We start from the raw sequence: 21,867 nt of genomic DNA, 5'->3' as shown, positions 1-21,867 counted from the left end.
AGACTCCTCGGGGAACATCATTCTGTCTCTTTAACAATGAACTCCAAAATAAAGCTAATATTCTTTGGGTTTACATTATATCTTGTGCTTTAAAAAAAAAGGCTGCTTTTAAAATCTGAAAATGGATTTAATGGATTTTAAACCGTGAGCTTCTCTGGATGACTGCGCCATGCGTCCCCTCCCCCCCCCCCCCTGTATTCTATCAATGGTATGCTCCGCCGCTGCAGGTCTGATTCAGGCATCCACATCGCTCGTTATCATCCCAGAGGATCTCCGACCTCACGAAGCACGCGGGCCCGACGAGCGCGTGTTTGCCTCTCTAGCTTTCGGCGACGGCTCTGACATGAATAAAGACTCACTGTTTTCGGACGCAGACACCGAGGAAAGACTCAGAAGACCGTCCATGGACGCCAATTAATACTCTGCGTCCGTGTCCGGATTATTACCGATCACCGGTCATTAATAACCTGATGGCGCGCGGTGAGGCTGGTGTGTCCGTGACAGCCGACTGATGGTGCAAAGGCGCGTGCGGTGCTGTTGGGAAATGCGAAACAGCGCTTTGGTGACAGCGCGAGGACGATATGCAGATAAATACTGCATCTGATTCACGAGACATATGGTCTCCGCTGTGCGTCCGTGGGATTGACCGCGCGCCATGTTCCCGATGCACCTGCACCTCCAGCAAATGAATGGTGATCCTGGGCTGATGGATATTTTTTTAATTAACGTCACCATATCTGCTTAACTATTTTTACCTCATGGTTTCTCAGTCCTGCCAAGAACCTCATGTGCAACCATTCTCTACAAGCATATTGCCTTGTCTACCTCATTTTATTGTACGCCATTGAATTGAATGCCATTGCAAGGACTGATGCCATAAGGAGCTTTACACTATTTTGAATGAAAAAAGGCTTTTATTGTACACTAAAAGCACAGGTTTATTCTGATGCAGGTTGGAACTTTATTAATTTTTTTGTTGGCCTCACAAGGGATCAAATTCACCATAATAAGGGTTCAGGTGTCCTTGTGTTAGAGCGAATAAGGATAATTACAAACCTGTGGCATGCTTGATCTCAAGATGAAGGAAACGTGTCGCATCTGTGGACGGGAGCTCTGTGGTAACCAGCGGCGATGGATCTTCCATCCCACACCCAAGCTCAACCTGCAGGTGCTGTTGTCTCATGCTGTTGGTCGAGAGCTGACCCGGGATGGCAGAGGAGAGTTCGCCTGCTCAAAGTGCACCTTCATGCTGGACCGCATGTACCGCTTCGACACAGTGATCGCCCGCGTGGAGGCCCTGTCCATCGAGAAGTTGCAGCGTCTCCTGCAGGAGAAACACCGGCTGAGGCAATGCATTAGTGGGCTCTACCGGAAAACAAATTCAGAAGAGGGTGCAGTGATATTACCTGGAGATAATGATGGATCAGGAGATGGGATGGTTGACATTTCGGGTCTCACTCATGCAAAGTACTGTGCCCTGCTCCAAGATGATCTGGTCTACTCTTTGTATGAGTCCTGGGCCGATGATGGCCTGGAATGTCAACACCACCATCACCCTCAAAGTTCTGCTGGTCCAGAGTCAGAGGTTACAGTTGCAGGATCACACCGTGGTGTTCCCAGCACTCCCAGGAAGTGTCGGGGTTGTTCCTACTGGCGGGTGGCGGACTCTGACTATGAAGCTGTTTGTAAGGTGCCCAGGAAGCTGGCACGGAGTATTTCCTGTGGGCCGTCATCCAGATATTCAGCCAGTGTTGTTGGAGGGTGTGTGACTGGAGGAGGAGGTGATGGAGAAGGAGTAGGAGAAAATAATAATATGGAGGATTCAGAAGAACCAGCCTCCTCTTTAACTCTGGTCCCTGGTTCTCAGGACCCCTCGAGGTCATCCGATAGTGATCGCACCCTGGCTGGACGAGCCAGCTCCAGCCCTTCTATAGCATCCTTAGAGACTACTGAGGAATATATTCAGCCTGGAGCTATAACAGATGGGCAGCTGAGCTCCCACAGAGAACTAATAGATGACCGGATATCTGACTCCTTCTCTGAGGAGCACATGGGAGCCACACATGGCCAAGCCTCACCTGGACCCAGCCTCTCTCTGGCCCTCTGTTTGCTGCAGAGCTATGCTGTCTACAGGCCAGTCCTGAGCTCTAAGGGGAGTAAGCTGCCAGTGCTGCTCCGACAGAGCTCCAGTAATGGAGGCTCAAGGTTGCTCTTCCCTGATCCCGTTCTGGGAATGTGTTATGGAAGTCCAGAGGGGGAACAAGACAACCACATGCCAACACCTGAGTTAGAGACCCCTGTGTTCAAGCTGGTGGATCAGGATCTGAACCTGGCTTACATGGAGGATCTGTTGGACGATTTGTACAAAGAGTATCCTCCCCCACGTCCTCACCAGGTATAAAACATCAACAAGGATGGTGATGAATACAGGGACTGTATTACTGCAGTATGATGACACACAGTGAGGTTGTGCATTTTGCACGACTTCTGCACATTTGCACCATCTGCAGCAGCATGAGAGAACCAACCCAACCGGCTTTAATGCCCACACAATGAGTATTCCTACCACTTAATTAGTCTCATAATCCCACTGTCAGTCACTAAAATCCTGCCCACAGCTTCTCCAACAATCATTTACTCAGGAGGATGTGAGCTACAGTGTGTGTGTCTGTGTGTGTGGTGTGGGAATACATTACATGAGCAGTTTGGTGAGGGTAAGCCGTTTCACTCGACATGGCCTAATTACCTTGTGTGTGTGTGCGTGTGTGAACACAAAAAGGTCATTAGTCACGTCAATAAGGTGAACGCGCAGTCATTTAAAACAATTTAGTGAGTGTAAATGTCTAAAATTCAATATGTAATTGGTTGTATATTTAAATGATTTTGAATTAAGATTTTGATGATCTCAAGTGACTTCCATCACAGCTGCAAAATACTGAACAAATGACCGGTATTTCCAGTTACAAACTAGCGTGTCGTACCACAGGATTTTGCGCTCAACAATGTAAAAATTATCCAAGGCAATAATAATGAACAAAAGGTTCTTGAGAGTGTGTATTTGCCTCTATGTGATCGTCGAGCCGAGGCTGATGTAGGTTAGATGTGGGGAGACATTAAGACGGAGTGACTCCACTACTGGCCTATTTTTTACTAAGAGCCCTTGAGGCAAAGTGATCCACGCAATGTCAGACCATCCTATCTCAACTCTGGTTGGCTGGTCCAATAGCGCTATTGAAATGATAGGTTATTGTAATAATTTCTATTCTAAATGTATTACATTTAATCTCAGCTACATGGAACTACAAATATATCTTGGTGAATCAAAGTTTAAGTTGCGTAAAGATCATAGTGCTACAGAACTTGCTCACCCGTGCCAACTCATGCATAGCCATCGTGGCTGTTGAGTACACATAAATGGGCAGAGTTTTTACATTGAAAGTTACGCCGCCTCCTGTATTTTTTATGAATTTAAAGCCAACAAAATATTTATTTCTCACAAATAATTCAGCTGCTCAATTAAGTCTTATGCAAGTTACACTTCACGGTGAGGGTTTTTTATAACTTGAAACACTGACACCTTATTTTCGTCATTACAGAGCCTCGTTGAGGAGCAGCAGAGTCAACTGAACCAGTACGAGTGTGCAGCCAGTCAATGTGTCAGCGAGCTGCAGAAGGCCCAGCTCCAGGTCCAATCCCTGCAGGCCAAGATCCACGAGAGCGAGGCCAACAATATGGTATGCCCCTTTTTTAAAGTTCGACATTTCTGATGAATCCATATCTGATAACGGATGACAGCCTAACAATGTTACCTGTTTCCCTCTTTTAGAAACTGCAGGAGAAGCTGAGTGAGATGGAGTGTGAGCTGCGTTCAATCCGCCAGGCTGCTCAGAGTCAGGAACGAACCATTCAGGGTCTCACAGAGTCCATCAGCACCAAAGACAGTGAGGTAAGTGTTTATCTTAGTTGTCAAACTGTGTGAGATGATACCTGTATTTGAGAGATGCTCATACACAAACAATCTATGCTACTTTTAAGGCCCAGGATCTGTACCAGCTGATGGAAGGGCAGAACACCACACTGTGTAAGCTGAGAGAAATGGTCCACCACAACCAGCTTGCTCAATTAAAGGTGAGACTTGGTGCACATATAGTAGCAGCAAACCCTGACCCAGGATGCTTCTTTATGGATAATGAGAAACTGCCTCTCCATGCACGACACACTGACTTTAATCTGGTCATTCTTTAGGCGCCAGAGGGGGTCAGCGAGTATGTGATGCTTGCTCAGCTGCAGGCCGAGCTGGTGGCGGTGCAAAGCTCCTTGTTCTCCCTTGGTCTGGAGCTGGAGGCCAGCCAGAGGAGTCTGAGACAGAGCCAGAGGCAAGGAGATGACCTGTCGAGGTTCAAGGACAGACTCAACGCTGATCTACAGGAGGTGCAGCAGTACAGGGAGGTCACTGAAAAGCACAACCAGGTTAGTGTGTGTGTGTGTGTGTGTGTGTGTGTGTGTGTAACAAATCTTGGAATATGAAGGATGCAGCATGTGTGACCTCCCGTCTGTGCCGCAGGACCTGCACTCGGCCCTCCAGAAAACTCGCTCTGAGCTGCAGGCTAAAGAAGCAGCTCTGAAGGAGGCCGAGGTGGAGAGACACACTGTGGTGCAGGAGAAAGACAGGAGCATCACGCAGCTCAAACACTCTCTGCAGGACAAGGAGCAACAGCTACAGGTAATCAATCAGTTCATACAGTCTGTAGTTGCATAGACGGACATGCATGCACACATCTCTGATCCTGACTAAACATCTTTGTATCTGTAGGAGTACTCAGAGATGTTGGATTCAACAGGAAGCTCCAAACCAAGAGATTCCCTGCTGGAGAAACTTAAAGAGCGTATTAAGGACAGAGACAGAGCTCTGGAGGTAAAGGTCTCACACACATTCATATATACACACCAGGGGCATTAATTAATGGCAGCTTGGTAGAAATAGCATGAGCAGCCCAACTACTGTTCCATGTGTAGCAGGGCACCATGTATGGTGTGATTAATGCAACAGTCTTGGAAATTGAGAGAAAAGACCTCAGTATGCATCTTGCAGCAGTGGAGAAAGCCGGTAGTAGACCGTTATGTAAACTCCCCCCAAATCAGTAGGTCAGCATAAAATGTCACAATTAACATCACTACTCTCTTGTCGAGTCAAGTCCTGTTACACCCTACATCATTGGTAAAGAATTCTTCATAAATATCAGATGCTGGTGGTGTTCTCGAACAAAAATGTAAATGTCATACCCTGACTCATTTATGAAATTCGTTTGAAAGGAGCAGGATCTTTGAATACTGGCCACCTGCTCCGAACATGATTAATATCACAGTTGAGGGTGCCCAGAATAGCAGCAGTGTCATTTTTCTCCCCCTCTGCCATCTGCAGCTCGCCATTGATGACAAGTTCCGCTGTGTTGAGGAGCGCGAGGGCCAAGTGAGGAGGCTTCAGCTGGCCCTCAGGGAGAAGGAACGGGACCTCGAGAGACTCCGCTGCATTCTGTCAAACAACGAGGAGACCATCACGGTACGCTCATCACACACAGGACGAACGTATCGCACCTGTCAGACCTGCCATCTTGTACTCATGGCATGTTCCAGTAGCATAGCTTAACTAATCAAACAGGTCGTTTCTGATGGGCATGTGGTGTTAAGTTACTCTTTGTGTGGCCACACCTGTGATTGTGACTATCAGAGTCTGGATGCCCTGGTGCGGGGCAAAGAGCTGGAGCTAGAACAGGCGGCAGAGGCCTACAGGAACCTCCAGTGGCTGAAGCAGCAGAGCGAGGAGAAGGAGAGAAACACTCTGAGAGAGAAGGACACCATCATCAGCCAGCTACAGGCAGCTCTACAGACACACAGCCTGGAGGCACAGGTAACTCTCTCTCACACACAAACACACACACACACACACACACACACACACACACACACTTACACACACACTCTCCCATGTATTGCCTTCATTCTAACTGTTTGCTTTGTCATTTTCAAAGCTTTGGAAACAAACCTGTGCTACTTGTTTTCCATTTGAAAATGCAACAGGTGTGCTGACACAGGCCGTCCTGGGTGAATGTTGTGTTGTGTATTGGCTCATTTGTGTGTGGGTAATTGTTTTTCCAGGATCTGACGGCCACCCTCGTTGCCCGAGTTCAGGCTGGTCCCACTGAGGTTGTTGAGGAATTGAAAGCTCGGCTGGCGCTGAAAGAAAAACTCTTCCAGGAACTGCTCTCGGACCGCAGCCGCCAGTCTAATGAACACCAAGCACAGGTCCAGGAAATGCTCAACACTCTCAGCTCCAAAGACCAGTATCTGCAGGTAAGTCATGTTGCTGGTATCGTTGAAATGCAATTGTGCACAAGAAAAATCTTTCAACCTTCTGTGTCTCTCTCTCTCTCAGGACTACGCCTACCGGCTCTCCCTTGTGATTAGTGAGCGGACTGGCCAGCTGCAGGAGCTACGCAGACAGGCTGTCATCTCGAGAGCAAGAGCTGTGCGAGCTGAAACAGGACAAGGAGAGAGAGATGGGAGGAGAGGCGCAGCACCTGCAGAGTCTGCTCAAAGAGAAAGAAGCCTTCATCAAGGTACCTTTTCCATTTGTTTTCCATGGCTTCCTCCCTTGCTCCCTCTCCTGTAGACATGATCTTCACAGTTTTCTTTATTCGGCAGGAGCTGATGCTGGTCCAGGAGGAGGCGATGCAGCCATCCTCGAATGAGAGTGAGGCAGAGATGATGGCTCTCCAAGAAGAGTTGCAGCTAGTACAGAAGAAGGAGAGGGAGGCCCAGGTATCTTTGTGGACACTGGGACAAAAACATAAAAACAATGCTTTTTGAAAATGTTACACATCATATCTTTGTGCGCTCTCCCTGTAGAAGGAGCTCTCTGCTCTGCGTTTATCTTTGGCTCACCAGCAGGACAATAAGGACAGCGCTGATCATCAAGTAGGGCGTTGCTTCATTGTCAATCAATTAGACAGTATTTGGCTATTTGTGCTGTTTAATAACAGATGTGTATTATGTCTTTCATCGACCCTGCCTGCCACTATGATCTAGTGTGTGCTGGAGCAGCTTGTGTCAGAGTACAACAAGCTGAATGATGCCCTGAGGGTGGAGAAGAGATTATACCAAAATCTCACACACATGCACACCAAGAGTGACAGGTAGAGAAGCTGCACACAGGTTTCCTGTGAATACAGTTTTGTTTGTTTTTTTGCTCTAAAACACATGTTCCTTTTCCTCAGCTCTGAGAACATCCAGGCCCTCCACACCGAGCTAGACTCGGTTCAGGCACTCCGGAGACAGCTGGAGGAGGTCCTGGCCCGGACCCGTAACATGGCCCTGACGCTGGAACGGGCAGCTAAAAAGCAGCCTGACTTTGGAGGTGGGGATGGGCAGGGTGCAGCCTGCAGGGCTGCAGGGCGAACTGTCACTATTGCTCTGTCTGACCACAGCACTGCTGAGTGACACTCTTTATGTGACATGGAGCTGTCTGTATCCACTGATAGTCAGATTTATGAGGGGAAAGAAATGAAAGTGACAGAGACAGTTCTGCTTTTAAGTGTGCATAAAAATCTGACCATCAGTTTTCAGGTAGCTTCATTCAAAATAGCACAAACACTACTCACAGTAGCAGAAGCCTGTTCAAGTTAACCTCAATGGTATGACGTGGCAACGTGCAACCCAGCGTCTTATTTATTAATCTGTTTTCGGAGTGTGGTGTGAATATGTTTTTGTATCGTTTCTGGACACGGCCTGCGTATCGCTTTGCAGTGTGATTGTTCTGTATTGCCATTTCTGTGTACTGTCTCTCACCGGTGTCCCTCTTCCAGCCTTACTGTCACAGTGAAGTTACGTCTTGTGGAGAAACTCAAGCTCATGCCTTACAGTGGAACGTCTCACCATCCATCTTTTGTCTTTATATCATCTGTTTGTGAACAGGATGTGCACATCTTACAAGGCCCAAGATACAAATCCCAAAAGATGGCCGAGTAGTTTCCTTTAGTTCGGCTTAACCTTAGATTGTTTCATACACAGTTATACCTGCTCTGCACTAGTTATGTTTTAGTCTGACAGATAGGTACGAAACACAAGGTCAGCCGCTTGAATATGAAGTGGTTGGTGCACCCTGATTACTTTATGGTAGTTTAGTATATGTGTTTTTAGTTAGTCTGCTTGTTGAACTTAAGTTCAGGTTTGTATCAAGACAGCAGAAAAATATAATATCGAGCAACTTTAACTATGCTGTCTGGAGACATTATACTTGCCCATTAAATATTTATATTAGGTAGAATACATTTTCTTGGGACTTGTGCTCTCATCTAGCCTCAGAGATGGAATCCTTATCAGCACTTCTTTTTGTATTTTTAATGCAACAGTAATAAAAATGTGCTGGCTTTTTGTCAAAAGCACTTCTGTTTGTTGTGTTTAATGGGGAATTTGTCTTAATAGCATCTCAAATATGCCCCCCCGCCTCCCCCCCACACACACTTAGTCCTTGATCTACCGTCCTTCTATCCCCAGAGCTCAATCCACAGTGCAGTTTATCCACCTGAACCATTCCTATGTTCCTCAGCCTCCTAGTCTGTCCTGTTATGCACTTTATCATATAAGAACACAGGTTATAAATGTGTTGTAAAGTCACAGAGTTAAATATGGTCAAAAATATCTGAACTTGTCAACAAATCTTGATAATTCAGTCTTCATATAGATATATAGATATATAACTATAATGTGTCTTGCCAGATATTTCCAAACCAAATTAGTGTGTTGTCTTTATGTCCTCCCTCATGCATGATGCGGTGGCATGGTTTTCATGTTTGCATGGCTGTTCTGCTGTATTGCCCAGTTTCACAACTAAAATGACAAATTCACAAACTGAGGGAAGCTCATGTGAGCCCTTTTACTCAACATCCCTGATCTTTTTAAAAGTGAAATCCACATTAGTTTAACTGACAAATACACCCAACAACATACACAGTTTTAAGGAGAGCCCCATCTATATTATGATCCCATATGAGAGTGGTGACAATATGTGGTACCACAGTGTTAAACGGCCCCACATTCAGTCAGTTCAGCTCACAGAGCACATTGCTCAGTCTATAGCATTTGCTCAATGCACTTCCTGCCCTCTCACTAGCAGCACAAAGACATGTTTAATATATTTAATTGTGAGACTTGTTTTCGGGTGGAGTCAAATTAAGTGCCTTTGAACTTTATCCGTATTATGAACTAATCCCATAATATGTTCCAAAAATGCAACGGTAGAGCCAGACATGAAACACATCGACACACTGTATGTGCAATGTGTGTGTGTCTGTTGTGTATCGTTGGGGACTATTATGTAAAACAATTTTCCTTTGAAATTCCTGTCAGGCTCTTTTCACTGAGCCTCTGCGTCCTGTGTGTATACAATATTTCAATAACACACAGCAAAGCTGCACACATATTTAGTTTGGTCACAAAATCACCACTAGACCTTTCAAGTAAGATCATTTAAATAAAGGAAAATCTCTTACATCTGTCTCCGTTTCTCATGAACACACACATGCATACTCGTCCTGGGTTGCACTGCCTTGAGTGTGATTTTGGCTGGCAGGCAAAGTATGACATAACATTTCCCTTTGGTCCCATGACAAAGTGGTGATTCAGCGTACAAACAGGACTTCTGGAAAGAAATGGATAGAGAGTGGATGCTAAAGAGGGAGAGAATTAGAATAACAATAGAGGCTTTAGAAATAAACAAAAAGCAAGTGGATGTTTTATATAGTTGTTTTGTTTCCAGAGCTCAGCACAGACGAGGAAGGGGAGGAGGAGGAGGAGGAAGGAGACGATGAAGACGGCAGCAGTGACGAGTTTACGGACAGCATAGAGGAGGATGATGACAAAGTGACAGCCAGAAGTTTGGCCTCCATTCAGGTAAAATACTTCTATTTACATTTCACTGTTGAATACCTTTAAATTCAAGCGATTTGTAACCATAGATTTATGGACCTCGTAGCACAATAACACGCGTCATCTTCTGTTCAGGCTCGTGGAGCTGAGGGTGTGATTGGACCGCTGGTGTCCCAGAGAGCTGATGTAAAGCAGCTTGAGGATGTAAGGAAGACACTTGAAGGCCAGCTTGAGGAAATACGGTCACAACTGGAGAGGGATGGATACACCTCCGTGGCTCAGATGAGGTGCACATTGGTCTCAGAGATCCTCTGGAAACATTGTGTTTTGATTGTATAAGCTGTAGGAGAGGGGTTTAAATATGACAACTTCATAATGTTTGTGTCTATGTGTCCTCCTTCCTTGTGTTCTGCTAGGAGTGCACTGCAGAGGCTGCAGCAGGAGAACCAGGCTTTGAAAGAAACCAGAGGACAAGCTGGAGTTGTGGGACTGAGGACAAACCCAGAGTGGAATCACAGGAGCTTGAATCGGGCAGAGGAGGAGGATATTGAGGAAGACGATAAAGAGGAGGAAACATTTCCAAAGCCGGTGGGAAAGCGAGGTCATCCGCGTGTTAGTCTGAGTGACGAGCGAGGGAAGAGGCACTGCAAGGGGCCACGCCCTCTGACGCCCCCTCAACACACAGACCAGCCGGAGACGGTAACACATTCTTCACATTCTTCATTTAAGGAAATTAAACTTTGAGTGACCTACAACTGCAGCTTGTAACTGTCTGTCTCAGACATTTCATGAAGCTGCTGCAAATTTGAACTCTTGAGGCGTTTTAAGCCAAAAACAGAATTTCCGCTTCACCACATTGCAAAGCAGATTTTTAGTAAAGAGTTTAGGAGCAGCATTGTCTCCAGGCCCCATCTATGGACGGGTGTTTTGTTCTTTTAGTCCCATGATTGTTTATATAAGTAATGGAGTCGTCACTGCTGTGCCCGTTAGTTTAATATTATCAATGTGATATTAAGCATGTCAATTTAAACATTGTGGCCAACAACTATACGCTGAGGTAATGGAAAAGGACATACATCTCTTGTGTATTACATGTCAGAGTTGATTAAGCACATTGCTGTTGCAGGAAGTGGAGTCTGCTGGTGACAGCAGCGAGGAGGGAGCGCTCTGGCATGATATAGATGAGGGTCTTCGTGAGCAGGCGGCCCGCCTGAGCTCCGATCTGGCCCTGAGCCACCAGGAGAACAGGGAGCTGCTGGAAAGGTTGATGGTGTCCGAAGCCACGGTCCACGCTCAGGCTGAACAACTGAAGGATTACAGAGATCTGCTCAGTGAGTCACTCTCAGGAACATCTATGTAGGAACTCAGACGTGTTATTAGAAACATGAAAGAACATACTCAGTGTACTCAAAACCGTAGTCAAACACTGAATAGTACACACGGTTCAAGTCATTTCTTACTCATGTCTCGGCAGCAGAGACATCGATCCAGCAGGCCAGTAAGCAGGTGCAGGTGGATCTCCAGGATCTGGGTTATGAGACTTGTGGTCGCAGTGAGAACGAAGCTGAGAGAGAAGACGCCAGCAGCCCAGGTAACAAATTCCTCTCAAACTGACACACAAATGTTCCCCCTTTCCTGTAAAACGCACTCACTGATCCACATGAATCACGAATCGACGTGCCCCTTTATCTCTCCCTCCGTTAGAGTTTGATGACCTGGAGATGTGTACGTCGCTGTCCAATCAACAGGACTATGAGGGTGCGGACGGCAGCTGGTTCGCTGGCAGCAGTAACGCAGGTGCTTTTGAAATGGAGGACGAGTCAGCCCCTCTGCAGCATCTGGTCCAGGATCTCCGCTCACAGCTGACCGGCTGCCACAAGGTGATCCGTGGGCTGCAGCTGCGTGTCCGCTCCCTGTCTACCACCAGCGACTACGCCTCCAGCCTGGAGCGAACCCCACGCAAGGTACTGTAACATTAACCAGCTATACTCTACATCACTTTTGGGTTCATTTTATATTCACAAAAGGGCATTTTGTGATGTTTTTTCTTGCCTTGTTTTATCCTCACCTTCTAGGTAAACTGGGCCTTTGAGACATCACCTGCCCCCAGCGGTGTGGAAGAGGACGAAGGCTGGATGTCTGACACCCAAGGCATTCTCTCAGGGTCCAAACCCAGCAGGGAACTGCAAGAACTGATGGCACGAGTTGCGTCACTGGAGGCGCAACTGAAGAGCTCCAGACTGGAGGACAAAAGCCAAGCAGAGGAGGGGAAATGTGCCACCTGGCCTGGGTGAGTGAACAAAGACAGATAAGACAGATAAGCCATGGTTAAAGATAGAGGTAGCTAATACACTTTTCTTGTGTTTAGAACAGCCTTCTATTAATACTGTTGTTCCTTTTCTCCCTCACTCCCACAGGAAGTACAACTCTCTGATCCAGGCACAAGCTCGTGAGCTGTCCCACCTGAGGCAGAGGATAAGAGAAGGACAAGGAGTCAGCCATATCCTCACCCAGCACCTGGGGGATACCACCAAGGTACTGCAACTAAATAACTACATCACTGAACCAAATATGATCACATTACCAACATGTGGAAATAATAGGAACAATCGTAATGTCAAATCTTTTGTCGGTATTCTCATACCTTCTCAAATTCTCTACAACTTGCAGGCCTTCGAGGAGCTGCTGCGGGCCAATGATATTGATTACTACATGGGTCAGAGCTTCAGGGAGCAGTTGGCACAGAACTCTGCCCTGGCACAAAGAGTGGTAGCCAAGATCAGTGGACGTAAGGAACATCTTCCCATATCTTCCATCTCACAGAAAGACAGTTCATGTTTTAGCGTTTCACATTCTTCTGGTTATTTTACGCCTAAATTATTATTTTTGTACGTTTCCTCTCTCCTATGCTGTCTTTCTTGTTTTACTTCCAAAGGCGAGCGTGCAGAGAGCCATGATGACAAGAAAGGCCATGAGTTGCTTGCCCTTCGGTGAGTGTCTTTTTTTAACCAACAACAAAGCGCTGATTGATGCAATCACCACTGATCTGTGGGCTGGCCTTGGAAGTTATTAGTGGAGCACTTACTCTTCTGTCCTAGTGATTAGTTTACTTTGTCATGTGACCTGCTGCGGCACACCACACGGCTCCTTATTGTAGAGGGAGACAGAAGGTTGCTGTTAATCCACACACAGGCCCCAGCATGGAGCCTTTAACCTTAAGTTGCTTTCGTTGAATAGTCTTACAGTACCACCTGTACTGTAAGACTATTCCCCCCAGCTGGGCTTAAGAAGCTCAGTGTGACTGTGTGACAGTCCTTTACTGGTGTTGCCCCATTCAATCGCTCCATGCTCAATGGAAGTCTGTTTCTGTTGGATCTATACTCAGTCACTTATTCTGGGATTTCTGCAACAGCATTTAAGGCTACTGCGATTTTTTATTTGTTATTAAGAAGTTAGTCTAAGAAGTCCTAAAGTGACTAGAATAGACAGCAAAGAGCCTGAAGCGCATCAAGGACTTGGTCTTTCTGGACTGAACTGATGGCTCCCCTGTGGAAATCTATGATTTCTAAGAACAGCTCCATATACAGGGACTCGCTGTGGTCTTTTTCTACGGCTCGGGGACAAGCAAGAGAGACAGCTTTTCTTAGGAGGCTGTTGGAGAGAGACAGGGAGTTCATGCTTCAGCAACTGAAACAGTAAGGGAAGTTACTTCACATAGGCAAATCTACTTTAATACGATTAATCCACTTACAGCAGGGTTTGGCTCGAAATCATCAAAAAGAGCCATGGAGAGGCTTAAAGATTTATATATTTACACTATATTTAATGATGTACACATTGCAACATACATTAAAATGGAAAATATATATATATTTTTTGTGCTAACCTAGTTTCTTTATTTTCATTATCGATTAATCTTATGATTATTTTCTCAATTATTGTTTTATCCATACAATGTCAACAAATAGTTATAGTTTATAGTTTCCCATAGTCCGAGGCGACATCTTCAAATGTCTTGTCTGACTAACGGTCAAAAAAATGACAGAATCTCAAACTATTCGTTCAGTATGACAAAGAAAAGCATCAACGTCTCACATGTATGAAGCTGGAGCTAGCATTGTTTTTAAATACTTGCAGTAGTTGTTGATTGACTAATTGCTGCTGCTCGAGTTCTATGTTTTACTCAAGGACATACTGTTCATCATTTTTCAGTGATTATGATATAGATGTACGGGTGCCTGGCAGTAGTGTTGTTTATTTGGTTGTTATTGACAAATCTAAACATATCATGCAACATTTAAGGATAAATAAACAACTGCCAGGCAATGTGAAGCATATTGATCCAGACTATAATGGTTGATTGTCTTGTGTGCACATGTAGGCTGAGTAAGGAGCTTCAGCAGAAAGATAAAATCATTGAGTCCCTCCACACCAAGCTACAGCAGCGTCCAGAGACCCCGTCCAGCTGCCATGCCCTCTCTGAGACCACCGACCAATCAGACAGGACGTCCTTGGTGTCTGATGAGTACAGAACCAATGAAGACTTGGAGCTGTCCTCGGATTTAGACGCCAGAGACTATCAGGAGGAGCACGGGCTGCAGCAGCCAGGACAAGGATCAGAACAAGAAGGTACAGTTTATTTGTATGTTCCAACTTTCCATATCTGGAATGTGCCTCTTCCTTCCTCTCACTTTCCATTCCCCTCCTTTAGTCCATCCATCAATCCTTCCTCCTCATGGCTTCCTTAAGTCCTCCAGCAGCTGTCCCAACATGCATTGCTCAGCCCCTGTGGGTTTGACCAGTCAGTCCTCTAGAGGTATGGGACTTACAGATGGCTTTGACATGCAAAGTACCCCCAAAATCACCTTTCCTGTTTCCTCCTCCTCCTTCATGATTTGTGTCATTCTCCTCCAGCCCTTTTCAGTGAGCCTGTCTCCTACTCCTACTCTGTCCCCTCTGGCCCTGACGTCTGGGGTAAAGAAGACTTTTCTGACCCCCGGCCCAGGGCCCTGTCTGTGATTGCTGTTCGCCCAGAGCTGGACACGCTGTACAAACTGATGAATGAGCAGAACAGGGGTGAGGGCTTTGGCGGGGGAGGACGGTTGGGGGAGTGATGTGTGAAAATAAAGACTCAACTTCCACATGATCGCCTGTTGGCAACCATCTCACTTGCTGATTAATTACATTCCTCTGTTGTCCTTTTTACACACACCTCACTCTTGTGTGTGTATGTATGGTTCTAGGCTTTGCACTTCCCCATGACAAGGCTCAGTTCAGTCACACATCGGGTGCCCACATCCAGCACGACCTCTCCAGCTACAGCCAGCAATCCCATCATGCCTTTCAACAGTACCAGCTGGGTGGCATTCCCGAAGGCCACTCGATAAAGTCTGACTCTGGTCTAGTGACGGGGCGGTCTTTGTGGGACATGGAAAACATGGTTCCGCAAGTTGGTGGCTACTCTGGATCATCAGGACACCAGCAGGGAAGCAGCCATGCAGGTGTGACTCTCTACTGTTAGTAATCTGTTAGTAATCAATGTGTAAATTCTTCACAAGAGTCAAATGATTACCACCACACTATTGTTATGTTGTCTCTAGGGGTAAATTTGATAGAGGAGCACCTGCGGGAGGTTAGGATTCTCCGTCAGCGTCTAGAGGAGTCCATTAGGACCAATGATAGGCTCCGACTGCAGCTGGAAGAGCGACTGGCCTCAACCGGGCGTGGTGAGGTTTTGCAGTCCTCGCAGCAACATTGCCACTTATTTCTCTATATGTAAGAAATTACATTAAATAACTCCACTTTTTTGTCCAGGGGCACCAACAAACATCTACATTCAGGGACTGGACACAGTCACTCAACTGTCCAATGAGATCCGAATCCTGAAGGAAGAAAACTTGGGTCTGAAGTCCCGCCTGCAGGCCAGCACAGGTACTTCATCTGAATATTTTAAGTTCTTTCCTCTGGAATAGATGCACGTTTTCCCATTTTGAACTCTCCTCCTTCTCTCAGACACATGTGAAGAGGTGGTGCAGTTGCGGGAGGCGGTGTTCACAGCATGCGCCCGCCTGAAACAAGCCGAGCTGGAAGCAGAGCAGTGGAAAGAGGAGCTAAGACGACTTCAGGCTCACACTCAGGAGCAAGGACAGCAGATACACATATTGAGGCAGGAACGGCAGGCCAGTCAGGAGAAAACCAACAGGTCGGTGTGTGTATATGCAGGTTGAATCAAACGGCGACTGAGCCCTTGATATAAATTAAGCTTGTCTGTGTGTCTACACATCTAATCTCTGACTGTAATGTACTGTACTGTGTCTTCAGGCTCCATCATGAGGTGTCTCTCCTGCAGCAGCAGCTATGTGAGAGCAGAGAGCTCATCCACTCCCTGCAGGGTGAACTACAAGTGTACGATCGAGTGTGTTCCAGCACGAAGGCCAACCAAAGTAAGTCCGTTGTACACTAGCTACACTAAATATACTCCCTGTTTACATAAAATATGATGGGGCCATCTGGTGGTAATATTTAGAATGGCATCGTGGTCGAGCAGGATGCTCCCATTTTTCCAATTCTGATTGTTTAATTTAACTGATGCCATCACAACTGTTGTTAGAACAGATGCTGTAATGACAATATGAACTCCATTTTTAATTTAAACATCTACCCAAGTACTGAAGAAAGGAGCATGCCCAGTCAGACTCTCCGGTGATTGTGGGTTTCATGTTCAGGCTACCTGTGTGAGCTGCCAGGTCTACCGGTGGAGCTGGGTGAGCTGCTCGGGGAGGTGAGGAGCCTGCGAGCTCAGCTGCAAAACAGCGTCCAGGAGAACAGCGCCCTCAAACAACTGGAGCTCCACAAGCAGCTTGAGCAGAAGCTGGGTGTCGGCTCCCCTCGGACCCCCTCCCTCTCCGCCCTCACTGCCAGCCCCCAGAGAGAGAACTTCTACAGGCGACAGCTGCTGCACGGTGAGACGCCGCCTTCTAGATACGACACAACATGTTTGTGAGGCTCAGTGTGCTGCGGTGTGGTTTGCTCTGTGTCCAAGCCTGGTTTGTGTGCTCCACAGACCCAGCTCCGTCTCCACCAGTCAGGGACATTGGTCTGTTTAACTGTGGATCTCCTGGTCCTCCCTACTCATACCTGGACGACAGCCATAGCACTGCCAATGGTGTGATTTTAACTGCACTGCATGTTTGCAACTCAATCTGTCTTAAATGGACAGAGTGCTGTAACAATAATACCTTCTTGTTTTTATTGTAATGTACCGCAACGAATATTGTTTTAAAAAATAAATACAATAACCTCATTCAAAGTCAAATTCCAAATGACATTAGTTGTATCCCCAACAGACCTTCTTGAACCTCACTCTGAGCTGGAGGGGGAGGCCCCAGACGGATCATTTGCAAACCGCAACGGCCGCCACGCCATCGGTCATGTGGATGACTTCAGCGCTCTTCAGCAGCAAGTCCTAGAGGGCGGGAGCCTTGTCCAGCGCATGGAGACAACCCTGCAGGCCTGCCTCGGCCCGCCACTGCTGGAGGGCCACCAGAGGCAGAGCAGTGGGCCGGTGAGAGCCAAAAGGCCAAAGACAGATTTTCAATGACAATAGAGCATGAATATCTAACTGAGGTCTGTATGCAGGTCCTGGACTACGGATGTGTGAAGAGTCTGCTGTCCAACACCAAGACTCTGAGGCAGATCCTGGAGGAGGCGATGTCCCTGCTGAAGATGTTCTGGAGAGCAGCTCTGCCCAGCACTGATCCCTCCTTCCAAAACATTAAGAAGGTTTGGGACACATTTTGATTGCAAAGTATAAGCCTGGAGATACACAATTGATGTGTTATTGTCAACAATTCCCATGAAAAGTCCAAAATTAACAATGTAGTGATCTCTCAGTGTGTTCATACCGACATCAGTGCAACAGACATACCTGGCATGTCTGTGACACTCAGCCCCAAACCTCTTTGTTCCTACTGAAGATATTTAAACAGGTCGTAGGGTTAAATTATTTCCTAAAACAGCTTGATATTTTTTCAAACTGTGTAAATAGTTTATTCCTTTTGGCAACAGTTTCTGCTGCACATTTGAAGTGCTAATGTGCAGCAGTACACTGTATTAAGTTAATATTAATGAAGGAACATGACACCGGGAGCACGGTTTTCTTAACAAACAATGGAGCTCTTCATCACAGAGGAATAAGCCATATAAGGCCACACCTGCAGTACTTATTGGTGTGATCAATTAATTGTTACAAATATATAATTTCACCAGTATTCTTCTGTATCAAAAAAATTGTTGATGAGAGAGTCGAGGTTTGATAAAAAAAAATGCCACTTTGTGTGTGTGTGTGTGTGTGTGTGTGTAGGATCAGTGTATGCAGGAGGAGATCTTGTCCCTGAAACTGCGTATGTCAGAGCAGGATGAGGTTCTTAAGGGGACGGTTCACAGACTGAGGAGCACCAGCCGCACCAAGGAGAACATGGAGCACTTCATCGTCAACCAGTGTAAGTGATTCTGTGCATTTGTGTGTTTGAGAAGGAGAAATAATCAGAGAAACGTACGTAAAGCAGTAGGTCTTGAAGCACGGGGGGAATCACAGCGAATGAAAATAGCAAACGGACAGAGTGCTGCTTGCGCTGCTTCGTGCACAGCCACAACAAGTGAAAGGAAAGCATGTAGGAAGGTTGAGTGTAAAACAAAACCAAATAAGGTATGAATAAAGGAAAAGAGAAAGAGCTTCTCAGCAGATAACATTGCGTGTCCCTTTTTTGGTTGGGGATTTGGATAGAAACAATAAATGTATGCTCGAAAACTTGGAATGACATGTGTTACTGTGATTTAACTTGTTAATGCATGCAGCACATTAAGTGTCGATACGGATTTATCATCAAGTAGTTTTGTAATAACAATATAGAAACATTGTTTCCTTGTTTTTTTGCAGTGTCAAGGACTCGTGACGTGCTAAAGAAAGCAAGGACAAATTTAGAGGTGAGCAAATATCACCATTATATCTAATATAGGTCATCTGCATGCATACTCCATATGTCACAGTAGTATGTGTATAAGTACTGTATTTGGTGATGTCCCTGGTGTCTTTATGATGTAAGTTCATCACTTTTGGCTTTCCTGCCTCACTTGTTCCTTCGTCCTGCATTTGTCTCTCCTCTCCTCATTTAAACCCCCCAGAAGAATAGGCTGAGACTTTCCTCTCTAAGCTCCTCCCCTTCCTCTCCTTATGCTGGTAATTGTTTGACATCTTGTGATCTTGAAAACAGGTATTTGTTGTCCCAGATGCTGTTTTTGAATAACCCAACGGTCGTAGTTTGGACCGACTGGTCAAACTGTAAAAGTCAATAAGGGTGACTGTGGTCTGGGGCAGCTTTTACCTCTGTGTGGATTTGCTTTTTCTAACCTTGCCGACATCAATGCTTTACCATCACAGCAAACTGCATTCTGGTTAAACTAGCTTTGTGACATTTATGTTTTGTAAGAGTGTTTATCAGGGAGAAATAAAACATGAGAGGTTGTCCTGTCTAGAAAACAAGATGACCACACACAAACAGCTCCACACAGACTTAGTTGTACCACTCCTGGGCTTTCCCAATGTAAATACAGTAAAGTAGATATAATACATTTGGTCATTGGAACTGTGTGTGTGTGTGTGTGTGTGTGTGTGTGTGTGTGTGTGTGTGTGTGTGTGTGTGTGTGTGTGTGTGTGTGTGTGTGTGTGTGTGGCCACCTTGTTTTCCACATGGGACACAGCCATGACCAGCACCCACCTATGTATTTGGTGTATTTTCACCTGACACAGGGATCCTAAAATCCCCCATCAACTACTCAGCTATGGTAAATAACAGTTTTACAGTTAAAGGCCACGAGCATTTCGTGAATCCACATCTTTAAAACCAAATTACACACACAAACCCAGATACTAACATGCCAGTGCACTGAAGTGTTGTTTACTTCTAAATGTATTAAAGTGGAGTCTCCTCCCCCCCAACACTTAGCGCCAAAATAACTGCACGTTGCGTGGTTTCTATTCTGTGTGCGTGCTGTCACAGTATCACTAAATGTTGTACACACAGAGAGGTGTGTGACAGCTTCTAATAAAAGGATTGACTGTTGCCCTTCAATGTTAGGATTGAACAGAGTCATAAACACCTTGATTAATTCTCACCACCACAGTGTGTGTGTGTGTGTGTGTGTGTGTGTGAGGGACAGAGGATTGCAACTCGAACTGGTGCTCCCACTAGCCTGCCTCTGTCTGAATGTAACAACATCTACATACCTACACCTATAAAGCTCACTAATTAACACTAATTAGCAGACATTTCAGAATTACTGCTCACAGTGAAAATAATTATAAAGCTCATAATTGGCTGTTAAAATTAACTGTTTCTTTAGGCTAACGGTCTCTTTTTGACCTTCTCATCAAACTCTCTGCAAGAAAGCAAAAAGGCATATTTGCCAAAATGTTTCACTATTCCTTCAACATTTCACCTGGCCAGAGGTTTGTCAGTTGTATCCGCCTGTATGAGGATTGATGATAATAACATACTGTTTTCTCTTTTTGTCCCTAAACCCAGCTGAGGACCCTGGAGGTGCTGCCAGAGATCGGCCTGCTGATTGCAGTTTCCTGAAGACCAGCAGTGCTTCCGGAGCTGCAGCCAATCAACGTCCAGCAGCGAGGAAGCGCAGCAGTCAATGCCTGCTTTAACACTTTTAAAGAACCAGCCTCAATGCTACCACCTCTGACCTCTAACCTCTATGCTGAACCAGCACCCCCTCCCTTCCCCCCATCAGTCTTTCTTGTCCCACCCAACCACCCTGGCCTCAGTCCAGCCATGAGAGTGCTTCCACCCGTCCCTCCCCCAGGCAATACGTGCGCAGTATAATCTGCCCCTTGAGCCTTACCAAACCCTATCACCCACTCGCCAATTTTCTGTCACTCTCTACCCCCTCCCACCACATGTATTATTGTCTTTGAGTGATACAGTCGGCAGTATGCCTCGTCGTGTGTCTGAAGAAGGTGTTTGAAATGTGCCTCTGGTGGTTTCAGTGAAGTGCGTCCTACTGACGGAGCTGGTTGAGGATGCTCCCAGACACTGATCTCAGACCAGGTGTGTGTTTTCTCAATCAGGTTGCGGTAAAGGCCTTTTGGCTTTTTTGGTTGTATTACAGAAACTTTCAGGAAAATTATATCAAATTAAGGAGATTTTTAAAAAGAAAGTTAATTTACAAGGGATTTTAAAAAAGGAACCGTAGACTTGAGATCATTTAACTTGCGAGTTCAAATCTAAATGTTTCTATAGTACACCCCCTGACCTGTATCTAGGAGCATCCTCTCTTGAGAGCCAGAGAGCCTGCGGACGGAATAGATGTTCAAGCATGTTTAACCGTGGCTTGAAGGAGGTCACTCAGTGTGATCGAAAACAGCTCACTCAAAGACAAGTCACCCTATTTTTGACTGCCACAGAATTGCAAGTTTACTTCTTGTGGCACTTCTATCAACAAGGACTCCCTTTTTTTTTTTGCAAATGCAATGCAAAAAACAATGACACGATGTATCACTACACACAGTGGAGGAATGTAGAGGACGTAGGCGGTCACTGCTAAGTAGGCGTGTACTAGTTGTATATCTACATTTGTGGAGGAAGCTCATGAAAGCTTTGTCAGACATCAGCCAGGGGATATGAAAAGCAGAACAAAAGCCAGAGAAAGGTTCCATTTGAGTCACACGCCTCCTCTTTTAGGGTCCTAATGGTGCTTTTCTTGGCACCTACCTACATAATTTGAAGTACTGAATAAGTCAAAAACAGGGAAGTACGGTCAATTTAATGCTAAAAGAAATCTGGTTGGTTGGGATTTCTGAGCAGGATGTACACAAGAATATGTAAAAACATTTAAAAAGAGGGTAAAGTGCTCAAATGGAACCTGGCTAAACAC

At 45.8% G+C, this 21,867-nt stretch overlaps 1 protein-coding gene across 1 annotated transcript; it reads left to right on the top strand.

Moving 5' to 3' along the window:
* Positions 1 to 279: 279 nt before the first annotated feature.
* LOC117747023 (myomegalin-like) lies at positions 280 to 20,638 on the top strand. Its single transcript, XM_034556409.1, is given in 42 exon segments — positions 280 to 2,395; positions 3,597 to 3,734; positions 3,827 to 3,946; positions 4,036 to 4,128; positions 4,246 to 4,470; positions 4,565 to 4,723; positions 4,814 to 4,915; positions 5,423 to 5,560; positions 5,729 to 5,908; positions 6,157 to 6,351; positions 6,434 to 6,502; positions 6,504 to 6,617; positions 6,703 to 6,819; positions 6,907 to 6,975; positions 7,087 to 7,193; positions 7,275 to 7,414; positions 9,815 to 9,948; positions 10,060 to 10,211; positions 10,341 to 10,623; positions 11,051 to 11,255; positions 11,399 to 11,515; positions 11,629 to 11,888; positions 12,000 to 12,214; positions 12,342 to 12,459; positions 12,595 to 12,712; positions 12,860 to 12,914; positions 14,306 to 14,553; positions 14,636 to 14,740; positions 14,839 to 15,000; positions 15,168 to 15,425; positions 15,525 to 15,650; positions 15,739 to 15,855; positions 15,937 to 16,126; positions 16,246 to 16,367; positions 16,650 to 16,886; positions 16,988 to 17,089; positions 17,271 to 17,488; positions 17,563 to 17,706; positions 18,287 to 18,425; positions 18,863 to 18,909; positions 19,108 to 19,162; positions 20,508 to 20,638. Coding segments are annotated over 42 exon segments (7,356 nt in total). The 5' UTR covers positions 280 to 1,063.
* Positions 20,639 to 21,867: the final 1,229 nt, after the last annotated feature.

Source organism: Cyclopterus lumpus, chromosome 17 (assembly GCF_009769545.1).
Source record: "Cyclopterus lumpus isolate fCycLum1 chromosome 17, fCycLum1.pri, whole genome shotgun sequence".
Classification (NCBI taxonomy): Eukaryota; Metazoa; Chordata; class Actinopteri; order Perciformes; family Cyclopteridae; genus Cyclopterus; species Cyclopterus lumpus.
Note: the sequence above shows the minus strand (reverse complement) of the source record. Positions and strands in the feature narration are given on the sequence as shown.